General features: G+C 36.2%; 1 protein-coding gene and 1 long non-coding RNA gene across 2 annotated transcripts in view; both read left to right on the top strand.

Annotated features, from left to right (window-relative positions):
* LOC145978194 (glutamate-gated chloride channel-like) overlaps positions 1–6,838 on the top strand; it is an 87,589-nt gene extending 80,751 nt beyond the window's left edge. The window contains exons 8-9 of the mRNA XM_083110636.1: positions 3,617–3,714; positions 6,735–6,838. Coding sequence (XP_082966762.1) covers positions 3,617–3,714; positions 6,735–6,838 — 202 coding nt within the window. The remainder of the gene's footprint in view (positions 1–3,616; positions 3,715–6,734) is intronic.
* A 6,888-nt stretch (positions 6,839–13,726) lies between these two features.
* LOC145978370 (uncharacterized) lies at positions 13,727–19,991 on the top strand. The gene is made up of 3 exons (XR_014440687.1): positions 13,727–13,814; positions 16,221–16,453; positions 19,851–19,991. It is a non-coding gene; the product is annotated as an uncharacterized LOC145978370 (long non-coding RNA).
* Positions 19,992–24,061: the final 4,070 nt, after the last annotated feature.

The following is a 24,061-nucleotide window of genomic DNA, read 5'->3' as shown; positions in this document are numbered from 1 at the left end:
CTGCATGCGGTGAGGTGACAGCTACAGAGAAGAGTATGCTTGTTGTTTCGTTGAACAAAGAAGTGGCAGCGATTGATTTTTTACCTTGGAGGTACAGTGCAATGCACATTTAGTTTAAAGTTGGGTTTAATTTTATTTCTGGGCCTCTTTCAAAGTTCCACATGGCTTAGTGCAGTATTTTCCCGAAATATTTTTAAAAAATGACGAGAAATGAAACAGGGTGTGATACAGGATTATTGTTATTATTTGACTTTGTAAAGCTAAAGAATGAGTTGATTGCTTTCTATTCTTCCCCCGAGTTTGAAAATAAACCTGTACATAACTAGGACCATAACGAACACGAACAATATTCATAACATTATGAGTGAAACTTACAAGTTGGCTACACTCATTTTGTCAATACCAGCTTCAACTGTATCAGTGTAACGATCTTTTTCAGCATTAAGAAGAATTAATAATTATATTACAGCAACCCAATCGCAAGAAAGATTAAGGGCGCTTGGTATATTATCCATTGAAAAAGAGCTGCTTCTGAAAATGAAAGCATTGCCCTCGTTTTACGAAGATGTTATAAAGGAATTTACCACTCAAAACAGAAGAGCAGAATTTACACTTAAATTATTTTAATTAAGTCTGGTCTTTTGTTCCTGAATATCTGATTGTAATTTAGGCCTCTACTATAATGTTATTTGCATAAGCCAAACAAACCTAAATTGTGAATCTCCAATGTAAATATAAACTGTTTATAAATATGAAGTGATTTTATAATTTTATGAAGACTTCCACATCAGACATCAAACCTGGTGAGTTTTGAACTTTATTATCCATATTTCATTACTTTATACGTTATGCAATATTTAGTAATGTTAATGTGCAAATCGTCAACTATTGAATAATGCTATCCCCAATTCCATAATATATATGTTTTAAAAAAATTGTGTACAGCATGCCCTTTATGAAAATCCAGGATACGCCACTGTTACCCAATGAAAGAAAGGAAAAATGCGTTTCCCACTTTTAAGAACTTGAATCTAGTTTGATGGAAGAGGAACAAGTATTTTCAAATTCGCCTGCAATCTTGACATGTATCCACCCTGCATGTGGTAACACTGGCTTGGAGAATGTAATGATAACAATATTAAGTTAATGAAGGAAGACTCAGGGATCTCGAAACAAATAGAATGTAGAAAAGCGACTAAAGAGACAAAAAATATAAACAATAAGAGTACACAGCCCGCAAGGAGGCGCAGACTTCAAAAGAGGGCTCAACGCCGCCCGTTACGGGGCGGTACCGCCCACTTAGCTAACCGCGTGACGGCAATCAACGAAATCTATCTTCGCCCGACTATGATACGGCTGATTAGATACAGGCCAATGGAATACAGAATAATTTTTTAACTGCTTTTGCAAAATCAATGAGCTTGCATGTGGTGTCCATGACGGAGCTGAAGTCAGGCATCGAACGCACGTGTTTCCGCGAGCAGCTACAATGCTAAGAGGACTCGGGCTGTAGACATGCAGATAATTTCAGGACCAACAGTGATATTCTGGTGAGCATTGGATCCTACATGTTCTAAATGATTGATTTGCATCATTTTACTTCGCCACTTTTGGCTATACTGCTCGCATTTCCAGGTGGCGGCTGGGAAACAACGAATCAGTGATCAGTAGAATCCTCTTCGACTGCCATCGGCAGTGTTGCCACAGTATGAGGGCACAATTTCCTTTTCCAAGGAGCAAAAATTCTCCAGTTATAAGCATTAACTTACCAGTGTTTTGGTTTAAAATATTAAAAAACTTACATCAGAGTATTAGAATACCTGTTATGTAATCACAAAGTTACAAATTTCTTTGTTCTCTGTGCACACGTGTTCACAAATGTTGTAAACAAGTTTGACATGTAGTGAATGGAAGTGGAGAATGAATAAATTATGTCATTTTGTTATAAACAATAAGAACTAAGGGAAAACTAAATGAAAATAATATTTTTGTATATATAAGGTTCTTTTAAATTAGTTTCCCCTTCGTTCTTATTGTTTACTAGCTGTTTACCCGGCGATGTCCGGGTATTTATTTATCCCAATCTTCTATTAAAGTTGTCAGTGGGAGAAACATGGCGATCTTAAACCCACTGCGCTTCACTTAATAGACTGCTTCTTTGACTTGTTGATCGTGATCGAGAAAGCAAATCTCTCTCTCTCTCTCTCAAATGTGATCGTGAATGTCACCAATTCGGTTAGCGAATCCAAAAACTATTTATTCGACACTAATGTAGGTCATTTTTGACATTTTATTTTTCACCCCCTCTCACCGACCCCGAAAACTATGGATTCCACACTAATATCGGTCGGTTTCGATTATTTTCACATGTTACCCCCTTCCCACCCCCACCCATAGGGATGCCAGGAGTGTCTTACCCCCACAGTATTTATTTCCAGATTGCAAGTGATACGTGTACCAAGTTTGGTTGAAATTGCTCCAGGCGTTCGAGAGTTATGCCCGAACAAACATACATATATACGTATATACACACATATACATCCATTTCTTTATACAGGGTGATTGGTAATTCGACCTATTCCTGGAAAGGGGTAATACTAGACACATTTGCAACAAATTTGACCCTACGCGCCTTCTCCGCTTTATATTCAAATTTTTCCCCCAACCTGTGTGCCAGTTGAACAACATTTGTATCATTTTGGAGAGCTTATGAAATGAGGAAGTTTTATCCGTAATTTTTACGCTAAGTGTGTTACCATTTTTTTGAGTAATCCTCTTCGATTTAAACGATAATTTCCAAATTTCTTCATGACGTGTGCTCCAATGACTGTTTCTTTCTGTGGGTATGGGAATTTTGGGCATGGATTTGTTTCCCAGTAGTCACTCATTCGTCAGCTGTTAGCAACATGTCGATTAAGTGCCCAGGGTGTAGTAGTTTTTTCACAATTAGTAGTTTTTTGGTCGCAAGTCGGAATATGTCACGAAAATCTACAAACTGCAATAACTCGAAACCCATTGATTTTCGACCCCCGGTGCATAGGGTCAAATTTGTTGCAAATGTGCTCTAGTATTACCCCTTTCCAGGAATAGGTCGAATTACCAATCACCCTGTATATACAACAAAAGAACATAATTTATTCATCCTCCACTTCTATTCACTACATTTCAAACTTGTTTACAACATTTGTGAACACGTGTGCACAGAGAACAAAGAAATTTGTAACGTTCTGATTCCATTCCTAATAAAATTGGTAGAATTAACAATGTAAAGCTACTTCACAAACCCACTACAATACTCTCCCTTCTACACCTATCTCATTTCTACACGCTTTCTCCCTCAGAACCTGCCTGCAAATATTGGCATACGCGTATTCCTGCCAGAGCACAGTTTCAGAAAATTGTTAACAATGTATGTGCAATTTACATTTTTATCTGTGCCATCTTGTACTGTACTTTTTTTCTTGCTGTTCTGCTGTTACTGTCTCAAATGGTCATATTCCATCGGAAACTTTAGGTAAAAATGAATTAAATAAAATACGAAAGTCAGAAGGACCCCTGCCAAATTTTGTTCAAATTCCTATAAATTTAATTTCTATCGCTTCTGTCTTTGTCGAAGGCTATTGTGGGCATTGCTGTTCAAGAGAGCAAGAGGCCATTTTGATGGTTTCGAGATCCCGGATGATTATGAGAAGCATGATCTGCCAGAAGACGAAGGTGAGTTTCAGATCTACTGTATATTTTAACACCATTAAGCCTTGTTTCCATGATTATGAAAAACTAAATATGCTGACCAGGGCAGTAATTTATTTTATTAAAAACATAAACTAAACGTAATGTTTCAACATTCTAGCAAGGTCTTCTTCAGACTCTGTATCAAGTACAAAAGTAACAAGATACACAAAAAGGCATTATATATACACAAACATTACTCCCTCCAGACTATTAGAAAGTTGTTAGGAACTTTCTAGCAGGTGGCTTTCACTGCCAACTGTACTTTCACCTAAAAGGCTAAACATAATTACTTCCATATAGAATGTGGTTGTACTTTTTATCTCACGCTCTTTTTCCTTCATTTTCTCCCTTCTCCTCTCCTCTTTCTTTCTTGTCCTTTCCACTCTTTCTAACAACTTATTCCATTCTTTGTTTAACTTCAGTCCCCCATTCCAGTTCATTGTGTCTTCTTCACCTTTCTTCTCTACAGAGTCTGAAGAAGACCTTGCTAGAAGGTTGAAACGTTACGTTTAGTTTATGTTTTTAATAAAATAAATTACTGCCTTGGTCAGCATATTTAGTTTTTCATAACTACTGTATATATGTCGATGAAGTATTATATTTCCATGTTGTATACATTTCAAAACTACTGACGTGATGGTACATTGTACGTACAAGTACAGTTTGATTAATACAACAATAATGATAAGTAATTAATTAATTTTGACCTCAAATATATCTTACTAAAGTTAATGTCGACTTCTTTCACTTCTTGTTCACACACACATATGCTTCTATGAGGGATAAAATAAGACAAGGGCGTTACATTAGTGGTGAAGAAGCAAGATGAATGTGTATCATATGCTAGAGATCCCTTCCAGGCAAATTAAGGAAAAATCCGGTATCACACTCGAACATACTGTGTGGACATTCATTTTGAAGCTTTCTCCAACCTTTTATGTAACTTTTAATGATTGATTGATTTAGTTTATTTTACTTCGCGTTTTGTGCCTCTTGGCTAATTTGCGAAGATGGGGATGAATGATGAAATTGATGAATGGACATTCACAAACAACCAAGCCCGAGCGGGATTCGAACACGTCGCAGCGCGATGTGCTAACCACTCGGCCACAGGGTCCGGCATGTAACTTTTAAGAATTTGACACATACTATTACACACAGTGGCGGCGGTTGGGTTCCAAAACAGCAGGGTGAAGGTTCCAAAATTGGGTGGAAAGGGGCACTTTACTTCCCCTTGGTACATATGGTTTAGGATAGTGCGGGGGCAAAAGTAGCGGGGGGCAACTGCCCCCTACGCCGCCCCCTAATCGCCGCCACTGATCATACATAAATATAAAATTACATTTGACTATATCATTCCTTTCGCAAAATGACACTGTGGTAATTCGGACAATTGCACAATAATGAAATTACAAAATACGACACGTTTTGCTGTCTTATATCAGCAAAATACAGGGTAGGGTGGCTCAATAAGTCACTTAACACCCTCAGTATAAGGCCACTGCAGCATGGAATGTGAAAATGGCGATGACCAATCATTGCCTGGCCAAGGGGGAAAAACATTGACGCCACCCACACGGTCGGCGGCCATCTTGAATTCAACTTCAGAATTTTAAATGGGAAGGGGGTCGTGGGACATATCAAAATGGGCTAGAATTTCACGAGAAATGCAATGGTGAAGGTTTTTTCGACGTATCTTTAACCAGTAAAAAGTTATGACTGAATTCTTGTACCAATTTGCTCCTTTTCGAGGTGTTAGAAAAACGCCATAAAATTTGTTTAGCGCATCGGTAATGCATCGAGATCAAAGTGACGTCTAGGGAGAGAAGTTCGCATGCCATTGCACACGATTTTAATCGGATACATCCATGAAGAGCTGTGCATTATGAATGGTTGTCGCTAACAATTTACAGTGTGACGCTTCCATTGAATTAAAAGTCCTTCACAGTGACAAGGCTAATGTTTATGTTCAGAAGGAAGTTCATAAACAGAATATGCGACCCTTGTCATCTGATAACTAACTTTGGACAAAAACATGTTCATAACGTTCCCATAAGTGTTGTGGTGTTCTTCCCTATTGAAAAAACTCTGTAAAAAGTACCTTCTTCCATAAGCAAGGATGAAAAAAACTGTTTATTTAACAAATCCAAGTAGCCCTAAGCATTTAAGGTTCCGTTGATGGAAAATTGACTAACCAATCGTGTTCCACACAGCACGCCACACCATTAACTTACCAACACTAACCATTCAGCTTTGATCTGTCGAAAATGGGTTATGAGATAAAAAGCATCGGATATTCTGTTTATGAACTTCCTTCTGAACATAAACATTAGCCTTGTCACTGTGAAGGAATTTTAATCCAATGGAAGCGTCACACTGTAAATTGTTAGCGACAACCATTCATAATGCACAGCTCTTCATGGATGTATCCGATTAAAATCGTGTGCAATGGCATGCGAACTTCTCTCCCTAGACGTCACTTTGATCTCGATCCATTACCGATGCGCTAAACAAATTTTAAGGCATTTTTCTAACACCTCGAAAAGGAGCAAATTGATACAAGAATTCAGTCATAACTTTTTACTGGTTAAAGATACGTCGAAAAAACCTTCACCATTGCATTTCTCGTGAAATTCTAGCCCATTTTGATATGTCCCACGACCCCCTTCCCATTTAAAATTCTGAAGTTGAATTCAAGATGGCGGACATCAAGATGGCCACCGACCGTGTGGGTGGCGTCAATGTGGTTCTTCCTTGGCCAGGCAATGATTGGTCATCGCCATTTTCACATTCCATGCCGCAGTGGCCTTGTACTGAGGGTGTTAAATGACTTATTGAGCCACCCTGTATATCTTAAATCCACGATTATTCCAAACAGTAATGAATATATTTTCTGATTCATAAAGAAGATGCTCTATTTTAATGTATATATCCAATACCTTTTTACTGATTAACTATTATATTATCAAATTCAATTATGAACATGGTTTCTTGTGTTACAGATAATCCAGGCCCTCTGCAAACTTACATCAGGCTTGTGATAGAAAGTATCAACGGGCTGTACGAAGTGGAGAGGGTAAGACAATGGAATAGCTATTTTTCATAGTGAGCAGAGGTTCTAAACAATGCACGCACCTGTTTCCACTTTTTCAGAGGATTTATTTTATCAACAAGTTCTTACTATGTTTGCAATCAACCCTTGTACTCTACTTAGGACCTTCGATTAAATTTATTCTTTGAAATGTTGATAATATTTACTGCAATATAAAGCATGCATTTAAGCAGCGTAATTGGTTTATACCTGAAACAATGTTTTTCCTCTCGCTTGAATAGTTATCGGCTTCTAAAAATGTGAAGTGATACATGGCTTACATCACACTCGACCGCCATTACATCTGCACACGTGACGTAGAGCTCGCTTCCGATTGGTTAAGAAAATGAGGAACCATTCTGTGAAATATGCTATGGCATCAAAATGCTACACAATTTCTTCACTTTACACGGTGGAATTCGATGGTACCAGAAATGTTAAGAAAAACTCCAAGCCTAAAGAGGGTATATCACTAACCTTCAACGACGTATTTAGGAAGGGGGGTCCATATCCCCCCGAAAGATTTAACAAGTACTAAAATTAAATAATGAAAATATATGGTTATTAATTTCCTCTGAATTTATCGGAAGGCGAGGATTATATTGGGATCATACGGCTATGAAGGACAGAGACAAAGGTTTATGTTTGCACACTACTACATATTTATGACAATATGCTTAAAATATTAATCAAAAACTTTACTTTTCACCAATTGGATATAAAATTCTTTTTTCGTTTTTCAATAAATATTCAATTCTTCATCTATTTGACATGAATTTATTTGCCAGGGCACTTGTTTTATGCAAATTATGCCGATCTTAACTACAGGTAAGCTAGATAATGAATACATAGTATTATATCTCTATCCATCTTTTTTAAAAATTAGTGTAATAACAATATAATATTAATTAATTTATATATTTTTATTATTTATTTAATGTTTATAATTATTTTATTTGAACATTATTGTTTATTATTATTATTTGTTACGCACACACATAATTTATAAAATTCAATGTTTAATATGTTAAATATAAAGAGGAATACTTGTATCAAAGTATGACGTCATAATCTGTTTGACTCAAATTTGTAGTCTGTTGCAATGGTTATCGACTAACCTTGAGATATTCGAGTGTTGGTTGCCAGGTGATGTAATTTATTGATTTTGACGGCGGAGTTTTCATGGTGGTATCGTTTGGATTCTGTGTGAATAGCGTGTTGAATTGTTTGTTTTTCTAGTTTGAGATCTAATTAATTGAAGTTTGATTTGAGAATAATAGTTCTAGAGTTACAAGATTAATCTCTCTATACATTTTACATTTGATATGTGAAAGAGAAAAGCGAAATAAAAACGCTTGTGATTTCCCAAGATGGCTCAGGATGTGAAGATTAATGAAGAAAATTTAATGCAAGCAATCCAGAGTGATATGAATGTGATTGTACCTGAACAGTTAGCGGAAATGGAAGTTAGTGATAAGACTTCTTTCAAAAGAGGACGATCTAATGAAGAATGCACGGAACCTGAAGTGGAGAAAAACCCAAAAAATCCGAAAGTAAGTGCAAGTACAAAGGTTGGTGTTGCTAAATATAAAAATGAGGCATATGATATGTCTTTATATTATGAGGGACATCAAGGCCCATATATCGTGTTGGTGGACAGTACATTACCTGGATCACAGAGCCTGAATACGGTAAAATTAGGTTATAATTTGTGTAAGGAGAAGGTTGATGTTGAATTCGTTAAACAAAGTGGTTTGAAGCAGGCAAAATTGTCATTTCGCACAGCATATGATGCAAATAAATTTGCTAAAAATGAATTCATCAAGGAAAAATACCATTTAGAAGCCAGAATTCCTAAAGGTCTATTAGTGAGAGAAGGATTAATATATGGTGTACCTACCGACATCCCAGTAGACGAGATAATCGAAGACATTAGAGCTGAAGTTCCAATAATAGATGTAATAAGGATGAAGAAAACTTTTTTCAATGAGGATGGGGAAGTAAGACAAGAACCTACTAAACTCATTAGTGTAACATTCCAATCTCAACAGTTACCAAAAGAAGTGAAGTTGTGGAGACAAATATTTGAAGTGAAGCCAAAAGTAAGATCTGTGATTTTATGCAAGAAATGTTTCCGTTTCTCACACTCACAAACACAGTGTAAATCCTCTCCCGTGTGTTATAGATGCGGTCAAGCGGAACATGGAATCTGCAATGCCAGTCCTAAATGTATTAATTGCAAGGGAAACCACTTATCTACCGATAAGTCTTGTGTAAGATGGGAGCAAGAGAGAGAAATACAAAGGCTGATTGCTTATAACAACATCTCCTATCAAGATGCAAAGAAACAAGTACTTTTTGGAATTGATCCACGAAATGAACGGCGAACATATGCGACCTCTGCTAAAGACTTTCCTAAATTGCTGGAGATAAGAAAGGAATCAATTAACAAGGAAAGCCCTTGCACATCAGAAAATTATACTACAAACAGATTTAATTCTGTTACAGATTGGGAAAATAGAAGAAATGACACATATCTGAGTAACCTCTGTTGGAAGAAAGTGCCACCAGAATCTGACCGGTCTTATGAAAGTTTTAAAAAACAACACGGGGAAAATTTTAGACTGCATTCTGCTTCACAATTGAGGAAAACAATTAAACCTGTTTTGATAAAGGACAAAAATAAACACAAGGATCCACAAATTGCGTCAACATCATCAGCAGTGGGTAATTCAAGTGAACCTGTGAGCACGACGTGTTCCTCTAAGGAACAGGAGAGAAAATCAGATTCGATTGGACGCAGGACAACAGCAGAGAGTCCTTCTCAGAAAGAATCGCTAGTAAATCTGCTACATCTAATAGCAGAACTAACCACAACAATTTCAGTGAGTGATGATTTATTATATATTAGGAAAATAATATTAAAATGTAACGAAATTTCTGTACAAATTTTAAAACTAATTCAAGACTTACAAGATTTCGGGGACACCCCCTAATTTAAAACAACAATGTGTTGCCAGCAAAGAAAAATCTTGCCATTAATAATACAATGGAATTTAAGATCCTTTTCTGCGAGGAAACTTCAATTAATTAAATTAATAGATGAGTGTCACCCGTTAATTATTTGTGTTAGTGAGGTATGGGGTTTAAAATCAGAAAATATTCATATTGCTCACTATCATACTATATTAAATGATTATAATGTGGGAAATAAGGGTGTGGGAATTTTTGTTCATGAAAGTGTACCATTTCAACAAATTCAGTTTAATTCAACACATGATTTATTTTCCAAATATAATGTAGAAGTGGTCGGTATAAAAATGCAGTTAAACAACTTACTTTATAATATTATTAGTTTGTATATTCCATCTCATTATACTTCTCAACAAATACAGAGCTCTCATCTAAATTCTCTTTTGTCTGGCTTTCAACATCCCTTTATCATAACAGGAGATTTTAATTGTCATAATACATTGTGGGGTGATCATAGAATTGATACTTTGGGAAAGACAGTTGAAGATTGGATGGATTATAATAACTTGACAGTTATAAATGATGGATCTCCAACACATGTACCACCAAATGGAAACAATATGTCCTCAATTGATCTAACTTTAATATCTGATAATCAGTGTTTTGAATTTGTATGGGAAATAGACTTTGATTTACGAACTAGTGATCATTTTCCATGTTTCATCACGCTAACATCATCTCAAAAATTTCCAAAATTAATAAAACAAAAAACAATTCGTAAGTGGAGCGTAAAGAGGGCAGATTGGATGAAATATAATTCAGTTTTAGACTTAAAATTTTCAGCTAAAGAATATCAAAACCAATATACTGTACAATATGAAAAATTTGTGGATATAATAACTCAAGTTATGGATTATGCCTGTCCGCGACTGAAACCGCAATATGATCGAAATTTTCCTAAAATAGATTGGTGGAATGAAGAATGTTTTCAAGCAAAAAGGAAGCGAATGCAAGCATTGAAACAATTTGTAAGTGCTCCTTCACCTGCAACTTTGATAAATTTAAAACGAGCTACTGCAAAATCTAGAAAAGTATATATAAAGGCTAAGAGATTTTCATGGCAAAAATATTGCGAAGAAATAAACCCTAAAACAAAATTAGACGTCATATGGCGCAAGTTCAGATCACTTAGAAAAGCACATGTAAGTCGGACTTTACCTTTGTCCACTGAATGGAAAACTGATTTTATTAATAAAGTAATTCCTACACCCTTTACATCAGCCTGCGAACCTCCTAATATATTCTACACGTTCTCATCTACATCAAAATACTCAAAGGGGTTCACATCCTCCATCACTGTAAATGAAATTCATGAAATTCTTCAAGGGTCTAAAGATTCTGCTCCTGGCATTGATGGAATTACGTATTCTATGGTACGAAATCTTCCACAGAATGCACTAAGCATTTTATGTAAAATTTACAATCAAATATTCCTATCGGGTAAAATTCCTGTTGCATGGACCTCTCAAATTATTATGCCAATTCTAAAACCAGGAAAAAACCCTTCGTTGGGTCAGTCATATCGCCCAATAGCTCTTAGTTCCGTATTGGCAAAAATTTTTGAGAAGCTTTTATTAAAGAGATTAGAGTGGTTTATGGAAGGTCAAAAGGTATTTTCTCCCAGACAAATGGGATTTCGTAAAGGTTATGGAACCCAGGATGCATTAGTAACATTATCTTCTCATATTTATAGCGTTATTAACAAAAAACAATCAGTACTTTCAGCCTTTATTGATATTCAAAGTGCATATGACAACGTAGATATTACTGTTCTATTGAGACAACTACAATTACTAAAAGTGCCTCATTGTATACTCATATTGACATGGAAATTGTTATCTAAAAGACAACTTTATTTTCATTTTGGTTCAGAAATGGTAGGTCCAATATATATTGGACAAGGACTACCACAGGGAAGTCCTCTTAGCCCATTATTATTTAATGTTTATTTATCAGATATTAAAACAATAATAGATTCCCCATTTCAGTTTCTACAATATGCTGATGATGTATGTATATATTTAGACTCAAACAATCACTTGAAAGATTTTTCAATGTTTGAAGATAAATTAATAGAATTTAACCAATGGTTAAAGCAGAAGAAATTATCAATATCTTTAGAAAAGTCCAAAATAGTAGTATTTAAACATAAGGGTCTTCAAAATATTTTCAACATTAATCATAGGAGATTACAAATTCCAATTGTTTCACAAGTAAAATATCTAGGTGTATACTTTGATGCATCATTATCATGGCAGTATCAAATAAATATGATGAAAAATAGATCCGATAAAATATTTCATTTATTTAAAGCTATGGCGAATACCAAATGGGGAGCACATCCTACCAGCATGCTTATGTTTTATAAGAATTATTATCGAGCAGTATTAGATTATGGATTAATGGTCTTGTGTAATCTTCCAGTAACAAAACTTTCTCCACTAGAAGTCCAGCAACGAAAAATTCTAAAAAGATGTTTGGGATTAATGAACAGTACTCCTAATGTAGTGGTATATATGGAGTCAGTAGAATGTTCGGTTTCTGTGAGGATAAAGTTAATTGCAATAAAAATGTTATTTAAAATACAACATTCACCATGGCATCCATTCAATGATGTTTTATTAAATCTTTTAGAGCTGCATGATTCAGGAATAACCAATGATAAATCAGCTACCCTTTGGGTACAACTATTTAGTAAATATCACCATGAATGTAGTCAAGTACTCATAGCAAGAACATTGCCAGTATACTCGTTAGAATTTCCCACACAACCAATTCAAAATATATATATCCCGAAATATAATCATTCAGCTGAGTTTAGAGAATCTTGGGAAGACTTTTATCATATATATACAGATGGGTCTAAAACTGAAAGTGGAGTAGGAGCAGCTCTTTATGATACTGAAAGAAATATATCAAAAATGTTTAGGTTACCAGTGGAGGCATCCATATTTACAGCAGAAATATATGCGGTATATCAAGCTTTGATTTATATTGGTACAGTTCCTGAACAGAAATTTCTAATACTGGTTGATTCGCGAAGTGTTTTACAAGCAATACAATCTAATTATAAAAATTTATTTAAAATATCACCATATGTCATCAATTGTATTCGTGCAACTAATAGCTTAATTAGCAATGGAAAGGTAGTTCATTATGTGTGGGTAAAATCACACATTAATATTTACGGAAATGAACAAGCAGACAGATATGCAAAAGAAGCTGCTCAAATGAATGAAACAATCCAGTTACCATTGCATTATACAGATCTTCTTCCGAGGGTTAAGAAGAAAATTTTTGAAGAATGGAACTTATGGTGTAATAATGCATTAGAAAGCGTTGGTGAAAGTTATCGTCCTTATGTTGATTACACTAGGAAAAAACCTTGGTTTTATAATTGTAAAGGTTCAAGAAATGCAATTGTTTTAATAAATAGACTAAGAAGTGGTCACGCGAGAACATATCATCATTTATTTAAAATACACATTTTAAAATCTCCGAATTGTGATTGTGGTGATTTAAGGGGTGATGCTCATCATATTATTTTGGAATGTCCAATTCACTCAGAGAGAAGAAAGACTTTATACAAAACATTGTCAAAAATTAATGTTCCTTTCCCTATTAATATGACTTCAATGTTGTATGCTCCAGATATTAGAATTGGATATGTTATACTTGCTTTTTTGAGAAAAGCTGATATAAAATTATAATATACTTCTGTTACTGACTGACTTAATGTAGTTACATAAAATTGTATTTAAGAGCGTTTATGAACTTTGTGTGTAAAATTTATATTAAAAATGTTTATTATGTACTTATAATGTATGCTGGGCATAAACAGCCATCTGTAAAGCTGTAAGTCCAATAAATCTTTGTTGAGTTGAGTGATTTTGACGGCTGATGTACGTGACGTTGAAACTGAATGTTTTAATTTGTATACTCGAGTAATAATTTCAAGGTAAATACAGTTTTAATTTTTATTTGAGTTGTGAGTTTTCGTTTCGTAAGTCTAAGTTTTAGGGGACTAAAAATGAATGTAGAATATGTCCGGCCCTGAAGGACCAAAAATGTACGCGAATTCCGGTCCGTAGAGGACCAAAAAATACGATGATCCGGACCAGTAGAATCTAAATATAAGCGTATTTGTAGGTTAACACTTACATTCCTCTGGAATGGATTATATCACTATAGGGCTAAGTTCACCGCGATCTACTTGGGAGTTGTAAAGAAAATACAGGCACACACTGATAACTATAATTATGTATTATAATATATACACACAACACGTAATTACACTTCCCTGCACTCCTGCCTAGGGAAACTGTTTACACGAGGGTTGCAGCTGGTGTTACAATAACACGCCACTAGTTCTTGAATGAATGCTATCGAGCACTGTAATGTTGTTGTGATAATCAATTAGATATGACTGCACTTCACTGAAATGCTATGAATGAAACGTAGTCACGTTAGGCTTACGGTATCCATAATTGTCCGCAACGATTTCCGGCTGTTGCCCGAGTGACTTTTCCACGAACACTGAAACTGGGGACTTCCTCTTCGCACAACAGTCTTGCTACCTTGTGTTCTGACGTCAGACGAGGAATGCATACGAGGTTAGGTTAGGTTCCATTAGCATAAATACAATGGAAAATTATTATTTAGGCTAAGAGCACTAGAGTGCGCGTCAAATCCCCTGCATATGGCGATAGCCAATAGCAGCGCACTGCAGCGGTGCCATGTCGAAATCTCACACGGAAAAGAGACAGCGTGGTTGAGCGAAACGCCTTGTCACGCCGAGCACGGAACATTTGATAATATAACATATAATAAACTCAATGGGAGAAAAGAATATACCTGATTATGCCAGAGGGACTGCCAGGGACTCCTCGTCATTCCAACTGCCGTCGTTGTCCTCATCGTCACTGACCACACTACTTTCGCCCTCTGTGTCACTGTCCTTCAAATGTATTATAATTGGGTCCAAAATTTCGTCCCGACCTATCTCCCTTACAAAATCGTTTTCCTGTAATTGTTGTGCATGTTTAACACAAGCGGCTCATGTTCTTGTATTACATTGTCAAGTTCTTCGTTAACAGGAGTACGTTATCTTCTTGGCAGTAAGAAATTCGCCACGATCGTAAAATTCAAAGACGGTTCTACGAACTACGTCTTTTACAAAGTCACATAAGTTTGTTTTTCTTTTCGGTACGTTAATGTGCTTTCTAGGTGATTGAAACATGCCCCGATCCACATGGCTTTGCCCCCGAACATATGCTAGAAACAGTAGCTTGATTCACACCCACGATTGAGCTGTTAGAGCCTGGCACTTCTTATAGTCAATTTTACTTCTCTCTTCTTCGCTCGAACATTTCTTTAAAAAAATGTACATCTGAAAAATCACCCGTCGTGCTTGGATTCGTACAACACTGTATTTTTTCTCTCTTCTCTCGCTACCACTACCACTTGGTTTACTCAACGACATGCTGCACACACACCCACTAAACACACGGAAAAAACGAACAGTGACGGTATCCTCTTCGTCAACTACTTCTACCATCACTGGGAACGTACGTGCCCTGTTCCCTTTGCTGATCGGGAAGTTTCGGAATGCAACACGAAGGAAGGGAAAGCAAAAACGATACAATGCAAATACGTTTATAATAACATTGCTTCTATAGAGGGAACGGCATAAGCTACAATCACGCTTTTTTTTCGTACATACTCCCAAATTCATTATATTTCCATCTGTTGAACTACGACACTTGAAATAAACTATTTATATCCGAGCGCCAGGTACACGATTTAGTAGCGAGGTGAAACTGGTTCTGAACTAAGCAACGCCGCACGTCTGTGATTCGCTGGTGCTGTTCAGCCGTTCAAGGCCATATGCAGGAGATTTGACGCCCACTTTTTTTTCTAGACATATCTAGCCTAACCTAAAAACGTAGGCATTTAGCCTAAAATTAAAAAGCCTTCTCCCGTGACGTCAGAACACAAGGTTGCTCAAGTGTTGTCCGATAAGTGAGAACCCATTAAACTGCAGAGTGCAAAGATATGGCGGTAACAATGCACCGCGCTCAGAATGAATCATCCAATGGGAGTGCAGGTTTCATACACAAATAAACAATTGAAGTTACACAGAAACAAATGAATCGCAAAATGAGCAACCGAAAGGTTCTGTTATATGCGAATATAAAAATATATAAAGAAAGAATAATCGTGGTTAGTTCTTTAGAGATAAATCTCCAACAAAACAGATTAATGCCATTATATCGGTAGCATCATGCGAACAGAGCAAAGAAACAAGTGTCGCTTGCCGGTGAATTCTCCCTTATTCTACTGTATTGTTATTGTTTCTTTTCAGGAAATAGATGTGTCTATTATCGTCACCCTACATTGGCAGGACAAAAGGATCATCATCACTGAGAAAACCGGAAATAATAAAGCCAAGCATCCTCTAGAACCAGATGACGCGGAGAAATTCTGGACTCCCGACTTCCACATCAAAGGAATGAAAGAGGTTGGTGGCACTGAGTCTGCTAAAACCATACAGTACCTCATGATGTCGGAAGATGCAACACTGACTCTATCTGTAATGTGAGTATGTGCGCTCAAGGTGTTTGAACTTGAAGGTCTGTTATAAGTGTTGGTGTGCTGTAACTGCAAATTCATACAGGGTGGGCTCAAGTTGTTTGAAAGTCTGTTATAAGTGATGGTGGGCTGTAACTGCAAATTCATACAGGGTGGGCTCAAGTTGTTTGAAGGTCTGTTTTAGGTGTTGGTGGGCTGTAACTGCAAATTCATACAGGGTGGGCTCAAGTTGTTTGAAGGTCTGTTATAAGTGTTGGTGAGCTGTAACTGCAAATTCGTACAGGATGTCTACAAAAATAACAAATCCAAAATTCTTGACTTTTCATGACTTTCTCTTCACCTTTTTTTTTTTCATTTTTCTTAACATGGATTTAATCGCGCCATACTTAGGTATAGTTGGAAATTAAGAAAATATATATTTTTATTCAATGAAAAACCCCTACCACAAGGTCAGTTAAAATGAAAATTGAAGCTGTACTTTAATATAGAGCTTAATTATTTTATTATTATTTATTTTAATTATTATTAATGCATGTAAAAAATAATGCTTCAGACTTCATCCTGTATGGGGAATGGCCACATTACTTTATTTAATATTTACAAAACTTCATGCATACAAGAATGTAATTCTTAGAAAAACAAAGTGAACAAATTTTAACCACAACTTAATACAATTTTAGATTTCCAGATATTCAATTTTATCAAATCCCAGTACAGCCTATATGACAATGAAAATTCACCTATTCTGTAAAAAAAAAAATACCAAAATTTCTTGACCACAAGCATAATTTCTTCTTCACCATTTAGAGGTCAAAACCGAACAGACGACTATGGCTTTACACTTTGTACAGTGGGATCCATGAGTATTACTTTGCAAATTGTCCATCACCATGCTCGTGCACTTTATTTGACCCAATAAGAGCTTCAAGAATTAAAAGAAAACTCAAAACAAGCTGTTGACAACTTCTTCACCAGCATACATAAAAGTCCATCGCTTAAAAACACACAGGATGTAAGGAAAAAATTAATGGAAATAGTCATAGACAATTTGCCGAGCAATACTTGTGGATCCCACTGTACGTTCAATTACAAGCAGTTACAGGAAGTTAAATTATTTTACGAGCTCAGTATCTCAGTTACTTGGACAAACCTGTCTATATTTTCTCTGATGCTGTCAGATTAATTCCATATCTTTTTGCAGGAAAAGCGTGAGAATTAAATGCCAATTCAATTTCAAATACTTCCCGCTAGACACGCAAACATGCAAATTAGATTTCATCGCACGTAAGTATTTCCGCATTTGTCAATGTGTATTTACATGCTTACGTTAATATGCACGTGTAATGCAATGCACATTAATGTTCACAATATTGAAATTGGTGTCACGAATTAGTACATAAGCCCAAGGTCAGTCTATTGGGTATTTACCGAAGTCATGTGTGTGAAAACAATGCAAATTAGATTTTAGTGGTACAATGAACGTAATTGGAGGGTGTAAACTTTAGTTTGTTTAACGTCACTTCGGACTTTCAGTTATTCGCAAAAAAAAAAAAAATAATCCAACTCTTTCGGTAACACTTGGACATGTAGTTTTTGTACCAATATGGTGTAAAATAACTAAAATATGCAAAATATGAGACAAAGCCTAATATAGGTACAAATATGGAAAATAAAATCTTAATTTTGCGAGTGTACGTGCCATGACCCGCAAAGATAATACAAAATATAACTGATTTCAACTTCATATATAAATATGTATTGATACATGTATGCATGGGCGTTAAGGGGGGAGTCAACGGGTCCACCCCCCCCTTTTGGTTCAGTAAAGTTACCAGATTACCTGTTCTATCCGCTTGTTCATAAAAATTTCCGACTTATTTTATTCTCCTAAATTGGATACGTATGGAACGCGATGAGGATGGAATGAGTAATTCCACACACCAGATGGGACTGCAGACCAAATGTCTGTAATTTCCTGACAGTTTCTGAATTTCTGCGATAAGAAACTGCATTGGGATTGTCAAATCAGTTATATATTTTCGCCTCGAGTCTTCATATATAAATTAATTTCGTTTTAACAAACGCATTGCAAGAAAACCAGGTAAACATCGTTCTATTCTGAAGTTGTTTGACACAATGATTGTTTGCATTGAAGTGAAGAGGAAAGTTTTTTTTTTTTTTTGAGTTTTGTGTTGATGTTTTTTATGGGTTCAAGCGATGTATCGAAAATTGTTTGAGCAAAGTTGTTTTTTTTGGAGGGTTGGAGCAATGTATTGGAATTGTTTGTGATGTATTTTGGTTTCTTTATTGATTTTCCGGCTACGCTGCCACCGGGGTGGAATTTTTTTTTCGTTATTGGTTAGTTTATTATAGCTCCACCCCCACATAATTTAAAATTTGCATTGAAAAATAATAATTGTATAGCATAGAAATACAGTAATTTTTTGTTTGCGGGGTTGATTTGAAGACCGAAAAATATTTTATTTTAATTAATTTTAGCTGCTTATAATTTGGGGTGTAAATAATTTATTTTGGACAATGTTAAAATTATATATTTTGTAACTGTCTAAATTTTATTGAGGCGAAAAAATATTTTCGGGCAAAATTGTAGTTCAAATCTTTATATTTGTTATATTAATAAAAAAAATATTTAAATTATAGACTGGCTGGCGCGCTCGCAGAATTTATATTGTTTGCTCTAATATATTATATGCAGAGCTGTTGTTTTAATTTTGGGCCTGGGCAGCTGCATACTTTCTCGAAAACAAAAAAAATGTTGTTCAAAATAAAAGCAAAAATTGCAATGGAGGTTTTAAATTTAAAGTTGTTTAAAATTTTGTAATTAGCTGCATTTTATTGTTGGCCCTCTGCTTCTCTAAATTTCAACCATCAAACTAAATATAAATTAATAATAATATAAATTAAATATAAATTGAATAAATATTAAAATTTATTAGTTATTAAATATAGGTAAAATTTTATAAAAACAATACTGATTTGTTCACAACAGGTGTTTTTTTCAAAAAACAAAAAAATAAAATTTAAAAAAAACGCAAAAAAATAATAGTAATACTAAATAAAAATTAATATCTTGGTTATAATGAAGAGAACAGTATCAATACTAAGTAGCGTGACTTCGTGTCTACATGCACACAACTTTGTCGGGTCCAGCAAACCCCCCCCCCCCCACCCATTCACAACAAGCTTTCGGTTAGCAGTGCCCTGGATATTCACTTATGAAACAAAGCAACCCTAATCATAACAAAAGTTGAATCCCCCCCCCCACTTACGTGAACTACGTATATATACACCCATGCATGTATGTATGTATGTATGTATGTATTATAAGTGTACATATAAATCCGGCCCCTGGTTATAATGCTAGTTCTTCCTTTATCTTTAGCCGTGCACTCTTACGAAGAAATTCACATGACATGGGAGAGTGACAAAGCTGTGAAATTCGTATCTGGAGATGAGACGCTGCTAATTCCTGGCTACTCCATTGGAATCTGGCTCTGCCCTAAGATGTTCCTCTCCTCTTTTGTATCAGGCAAGTTACTAGAAATAAGTTTATCTAAATTTATACTTTTAATTACACGAATGGCTACTCCATTGGAATCTGGTTCTGTCCCAAGATATATTATCAGTATATTATCAGTTCAGTAAAACAATAATGGGAAAGAAAGTTGATTGATTTGGTGTTTTAAGTCCACTTTATGCACAGTTAGGCTAATCGGGACTGGACCTACAGTTTAAAGTGGAATCCGAACCACTATCTGCCTCCACCGGGTATCGAACCCGGGACCCCTTGATTACAAGGCGAGGACGCTACCACTGCGCCATTGGGGAGGCCTAATGGGCAAGAAAGAAGTGGCAGTAAAGACAAAAATGCAGCTATACAAATCAGTATTGGTCCCTACATTAACATATGGAATGGAAAGTTTACCACTTCAAGATAAACATCTGAGTAAAATTCAGGCTAGTGAAATGAAATACCTGAGAAGAGCTGTTAATAAGACTAGGAGAGATAAAGTGAGGAATGAAAGAATAAGAAGAGAAGTGGAACAGGAGTCGCTAGAGAAAATAATTGAGAAGAAACAGCTAAAGTGGTGGGGACATGTGTTCAGAATGAATGAAGAAAAAAAGGTAAAGCAAATTCTAGAAGTAAAGGTGCAAGGTAGGAGAGGTAGAGGAAGACCAAGGATAATGTTTGAAGACAGAATGGAAAAGATTGGAAGAGAAAGGAATAAGACAATAAATATGATGAAGAGAATGATGGGAAACAGACAGGAATGGAGGAGATGGATCGAGGCAACCAACCCTACGCTATGATGGCAGAAGGGGACTAGAGGAAGTAATTACACGAATGGCTACTCCATTGGAATCTGGCTCTGCCACAAGATGTTCCTCTCCACTGTATCAGGCAAGTTACTAGAAATACATTTATCTAAATTTATAGTTTTAATTACACGAATGGCTACTCCATTGGAATCTGGCTCTGCCCCAAGATGTTCCTCTCCACTTTTGTATCAGGCAAGTTACTAGAAATACATTTATCTAAATTTATAGTTTTAATTACACGAAATACTCGATGACAATGAATTTCCAGGCACCGAGTTCTTGTGGTTTTCAGAAATAAAATAATTTTAGATTTAGATTCAGATTATCTTCGGAAGGCCTCTAGCTGACGACACAAGTTTAGCAAGCGAGCCTACGAACGTAGTAGTGCGTAAGAAGGCTGGGGATTGGTGCCGAGTTGATTACGTCAGCGGCTCACTCGTTGGTTGGTGGCTTAGGGAGTTGTGACTCGCTTCCAAGCTCCAAATGCAAAACAGACACAGACGTTACGGAAATAATGGCCACGTCTAACTCGCTACACTTTTGGCACTAGGTGTAGTGCAGGCAGACGTGGATCCACGGGGAGGGCTAGAGGGGAGACCGACTTTCCCAAGTGCTATAGATCCACCAAGCTTTCTGAAACCTCGGAAAATATGCGAACTAACTGGCCTCCCCCACCCCCTTCTTTCACCCCCGGTGCTTGCTCTAGCGCTGGTCAGGCAAGGACCTTCCCACTTCCGCTGACACAGTGTTGCTAATTTTACTGTTGTTGATGTGCGTAGACGTGTTTTTGAGTAAGTGTAAAGTGTCGAAAATTGTGCACAGAGTGAGCGAAATTTGCTACTACGAATCATAGAGAAGTGTGAAGAAGAGAAAAGAGAAGGGTGGAATTATCCTCGCGATCAATCCCTAAAGAGAGCAGTATATCTAACGGGCGCTGCGACGCCAAGGGTCCCGGGTTCGAATACCGGTCGGGCTTGGTTGTTTGTGAATGTCCTTTCATCAATTTCATCATTTCATCACTCATCCCCATCTTCGCAAATTAGCCAAGAGGCACAAAACGTGAAGTAAAATAATCTAAATCAAATCAAATCAAAATATCTAACGGGACGGTCGGAGTCATTGCTTAAAAAAATGAAAAGAGAGAAAAAAGATTTACAAACCCCTGACCAGAAATTGTCCATGAAATGTACGTAGTGAAAAGAGAAGTTCCTACAATATTGAAACTTTTAGCTATTGCTAAGGAAGAAATTAATTATCAGGGGGGGGGCGAGAAACATTACGGAAAATTATGAAACAAATAGGCTTTAAATTTAAAAAATGTAGAAACTCTCGCTTAGCTCTGGTTGAACGAAGCAACATTGTGGTTTGGAGAGCAAGATATCTTCGTGCGATCAACAGATTCCGCAACGAAGGGAGGCCTGTTGTTTACATTAATGAAACTTGGATTCATGCTTTTTTCTTTTTTTTACATAATTTTTTTTTTTTAGTTTATATAATTTAGAATATTAATCTTATGTGTTTAAATTGTTGATATCCTTCCGCTAGACAGCAGGCGTTTTTAACCTTAGTGTCCCCCTCCCTCCTCTCTCTTATGCTATGTTATTTGAATTACCACGTCTAGAAACGAAACTTAATATTCGGCCTGCATATTTGTTTACTTGCAAACCTTTCACGGCACACGCCCACTTCTAGACTTGGCAACACAGGGGGGAAAACACGCGTTTCTGCTATCCCTTTCCTTGCCCCAGAGTTCCCGAGCTTCCCTCCTAAACATTCGACACTAGCGCCACTTGTTTCTGGCCAGGGTTTCAAATAAGTTGGAGGATCTATACTACAGTATTTTGAATATATTTTTGCGGACAATATTTTATAAGACTCAAATGCTTCATTCGGCTCGATATTTTTTTTAAAGTTTAATTCAAGACCAATGTATGCTCATGTATATCATCGATAGCTCTTTTTGTGAGTGTGTGTGTGTGTGTGTGTGTGCATTTCTTTAGAATGTAAATATACAGAGTGGCCCAAAAAAGGTAACCGAACACATAAGGTAACGGTTTTACATTTCGGTTACCTTTTTTTGGACCACCCTGTACCAAGTGTTTCTAAATTACATGTAAATATTGTCACAAGATATAATGACCTAAGTTGTAACCAAGGACTTATTCAGGGGAAGAGTCAAGGGGTCCGAACCCCCTGAAAAACTTACTAAGTACAAGAAATAAATAATGAAAATAATGAGATAATAAAATAACTAAAATGAAAATATGGTGGTTGCTTAATCTAGGGTTAGTTATTTCCGCAAACTTATTGGAACGCAAGGATTATATTTGGATTCTACGACTTTAAATGACAGGACCAAAGAAGATTTATGCAAGATCATTTACTACACTTACAGAAATATGCATAAAATATTACCTGGAAATTGACTTCTTGTCAACTGCATCTAACATTCTTTTTTGATATTCAATAAATATTCAATTCTTTATCTATTTGACATTAATTTCCTTGCCAGGTCAGTTGCTTTTTTTTTTTTTTACAAATTTTGCTGACCATACGTAAGCTAGATAATGAATACATGATGTTATATCACTATCGTTATACCGCCTTTTTACCTATTCATGTAATAAAAATGATTAATTACTTTAATATAATTGTACTTATTGTAATTTAACATTATTAATAGTATTATTATTTTGAGACATTAGGTTACGAACCCACCCGAAATATATTAATAGAGACGTGCCTGGTTGTAACCACTGCTCTATACTCCTTTTCCGGAATGTCTGGAGTTAAGAGAACGCGAACGCGTTCTGGGCGCACGTTGCGGGTGTGTGCCTCGTCCATGAACGCGCGGAGGGGAGGGGTCGCGCGGGAGGGGGGCGACTCGACTGGTCATTCGCGGTCCAGTAGTTCTGTAGTAAACATGACAGCTCGCAAGCCTACTAGGGGAATTCTGCATTCAGGAGAGTCTGGCCCCTCCCACAAGCTTTCGCCTCTGCGCGTCGCTACTCCAGACATTCCGGAAAAGTTGTATAGGTAGTAGAACCGAAAGGCAATAGTTCAATTACTGGCTGCTAGCATATACAAATTTGCATACCCAAAAAACCTACCTCACGAAATGGAATCACAAATATCACAAAATCACCAAAATAACAAATTCAAAATTCTTGACTTTTTTCTTGACCTTTCTTTCCTTTTCATTAACATTTAATCGCTCTCTACTTAGGTACAGTTGGGAATTAAGAAAATTGAAGCAGTACTTTAACAAGAGCT

The sequence above is a fragment of the Lepisma saccharinum genome, chromosome 24 (assembly GCF_977018435.1).
Source record: "Lepisma saccharinum chromosome 24, izLepSacc3.1, whole genome shotgun sequence".
Classification (NCBI taxonomy): domain Eukaryota; kingdom Metazoa; phylum Arthropoda; class Insecta; order Zygentoma; family Lepismatidae; genus Lepisma; species Lepisma saccharinum.
The sequence above is the reverse complement of the archived record's forward strand: the minus strand, read 5'-3'. Positions and strand labels throughout refer to the sequence as shown.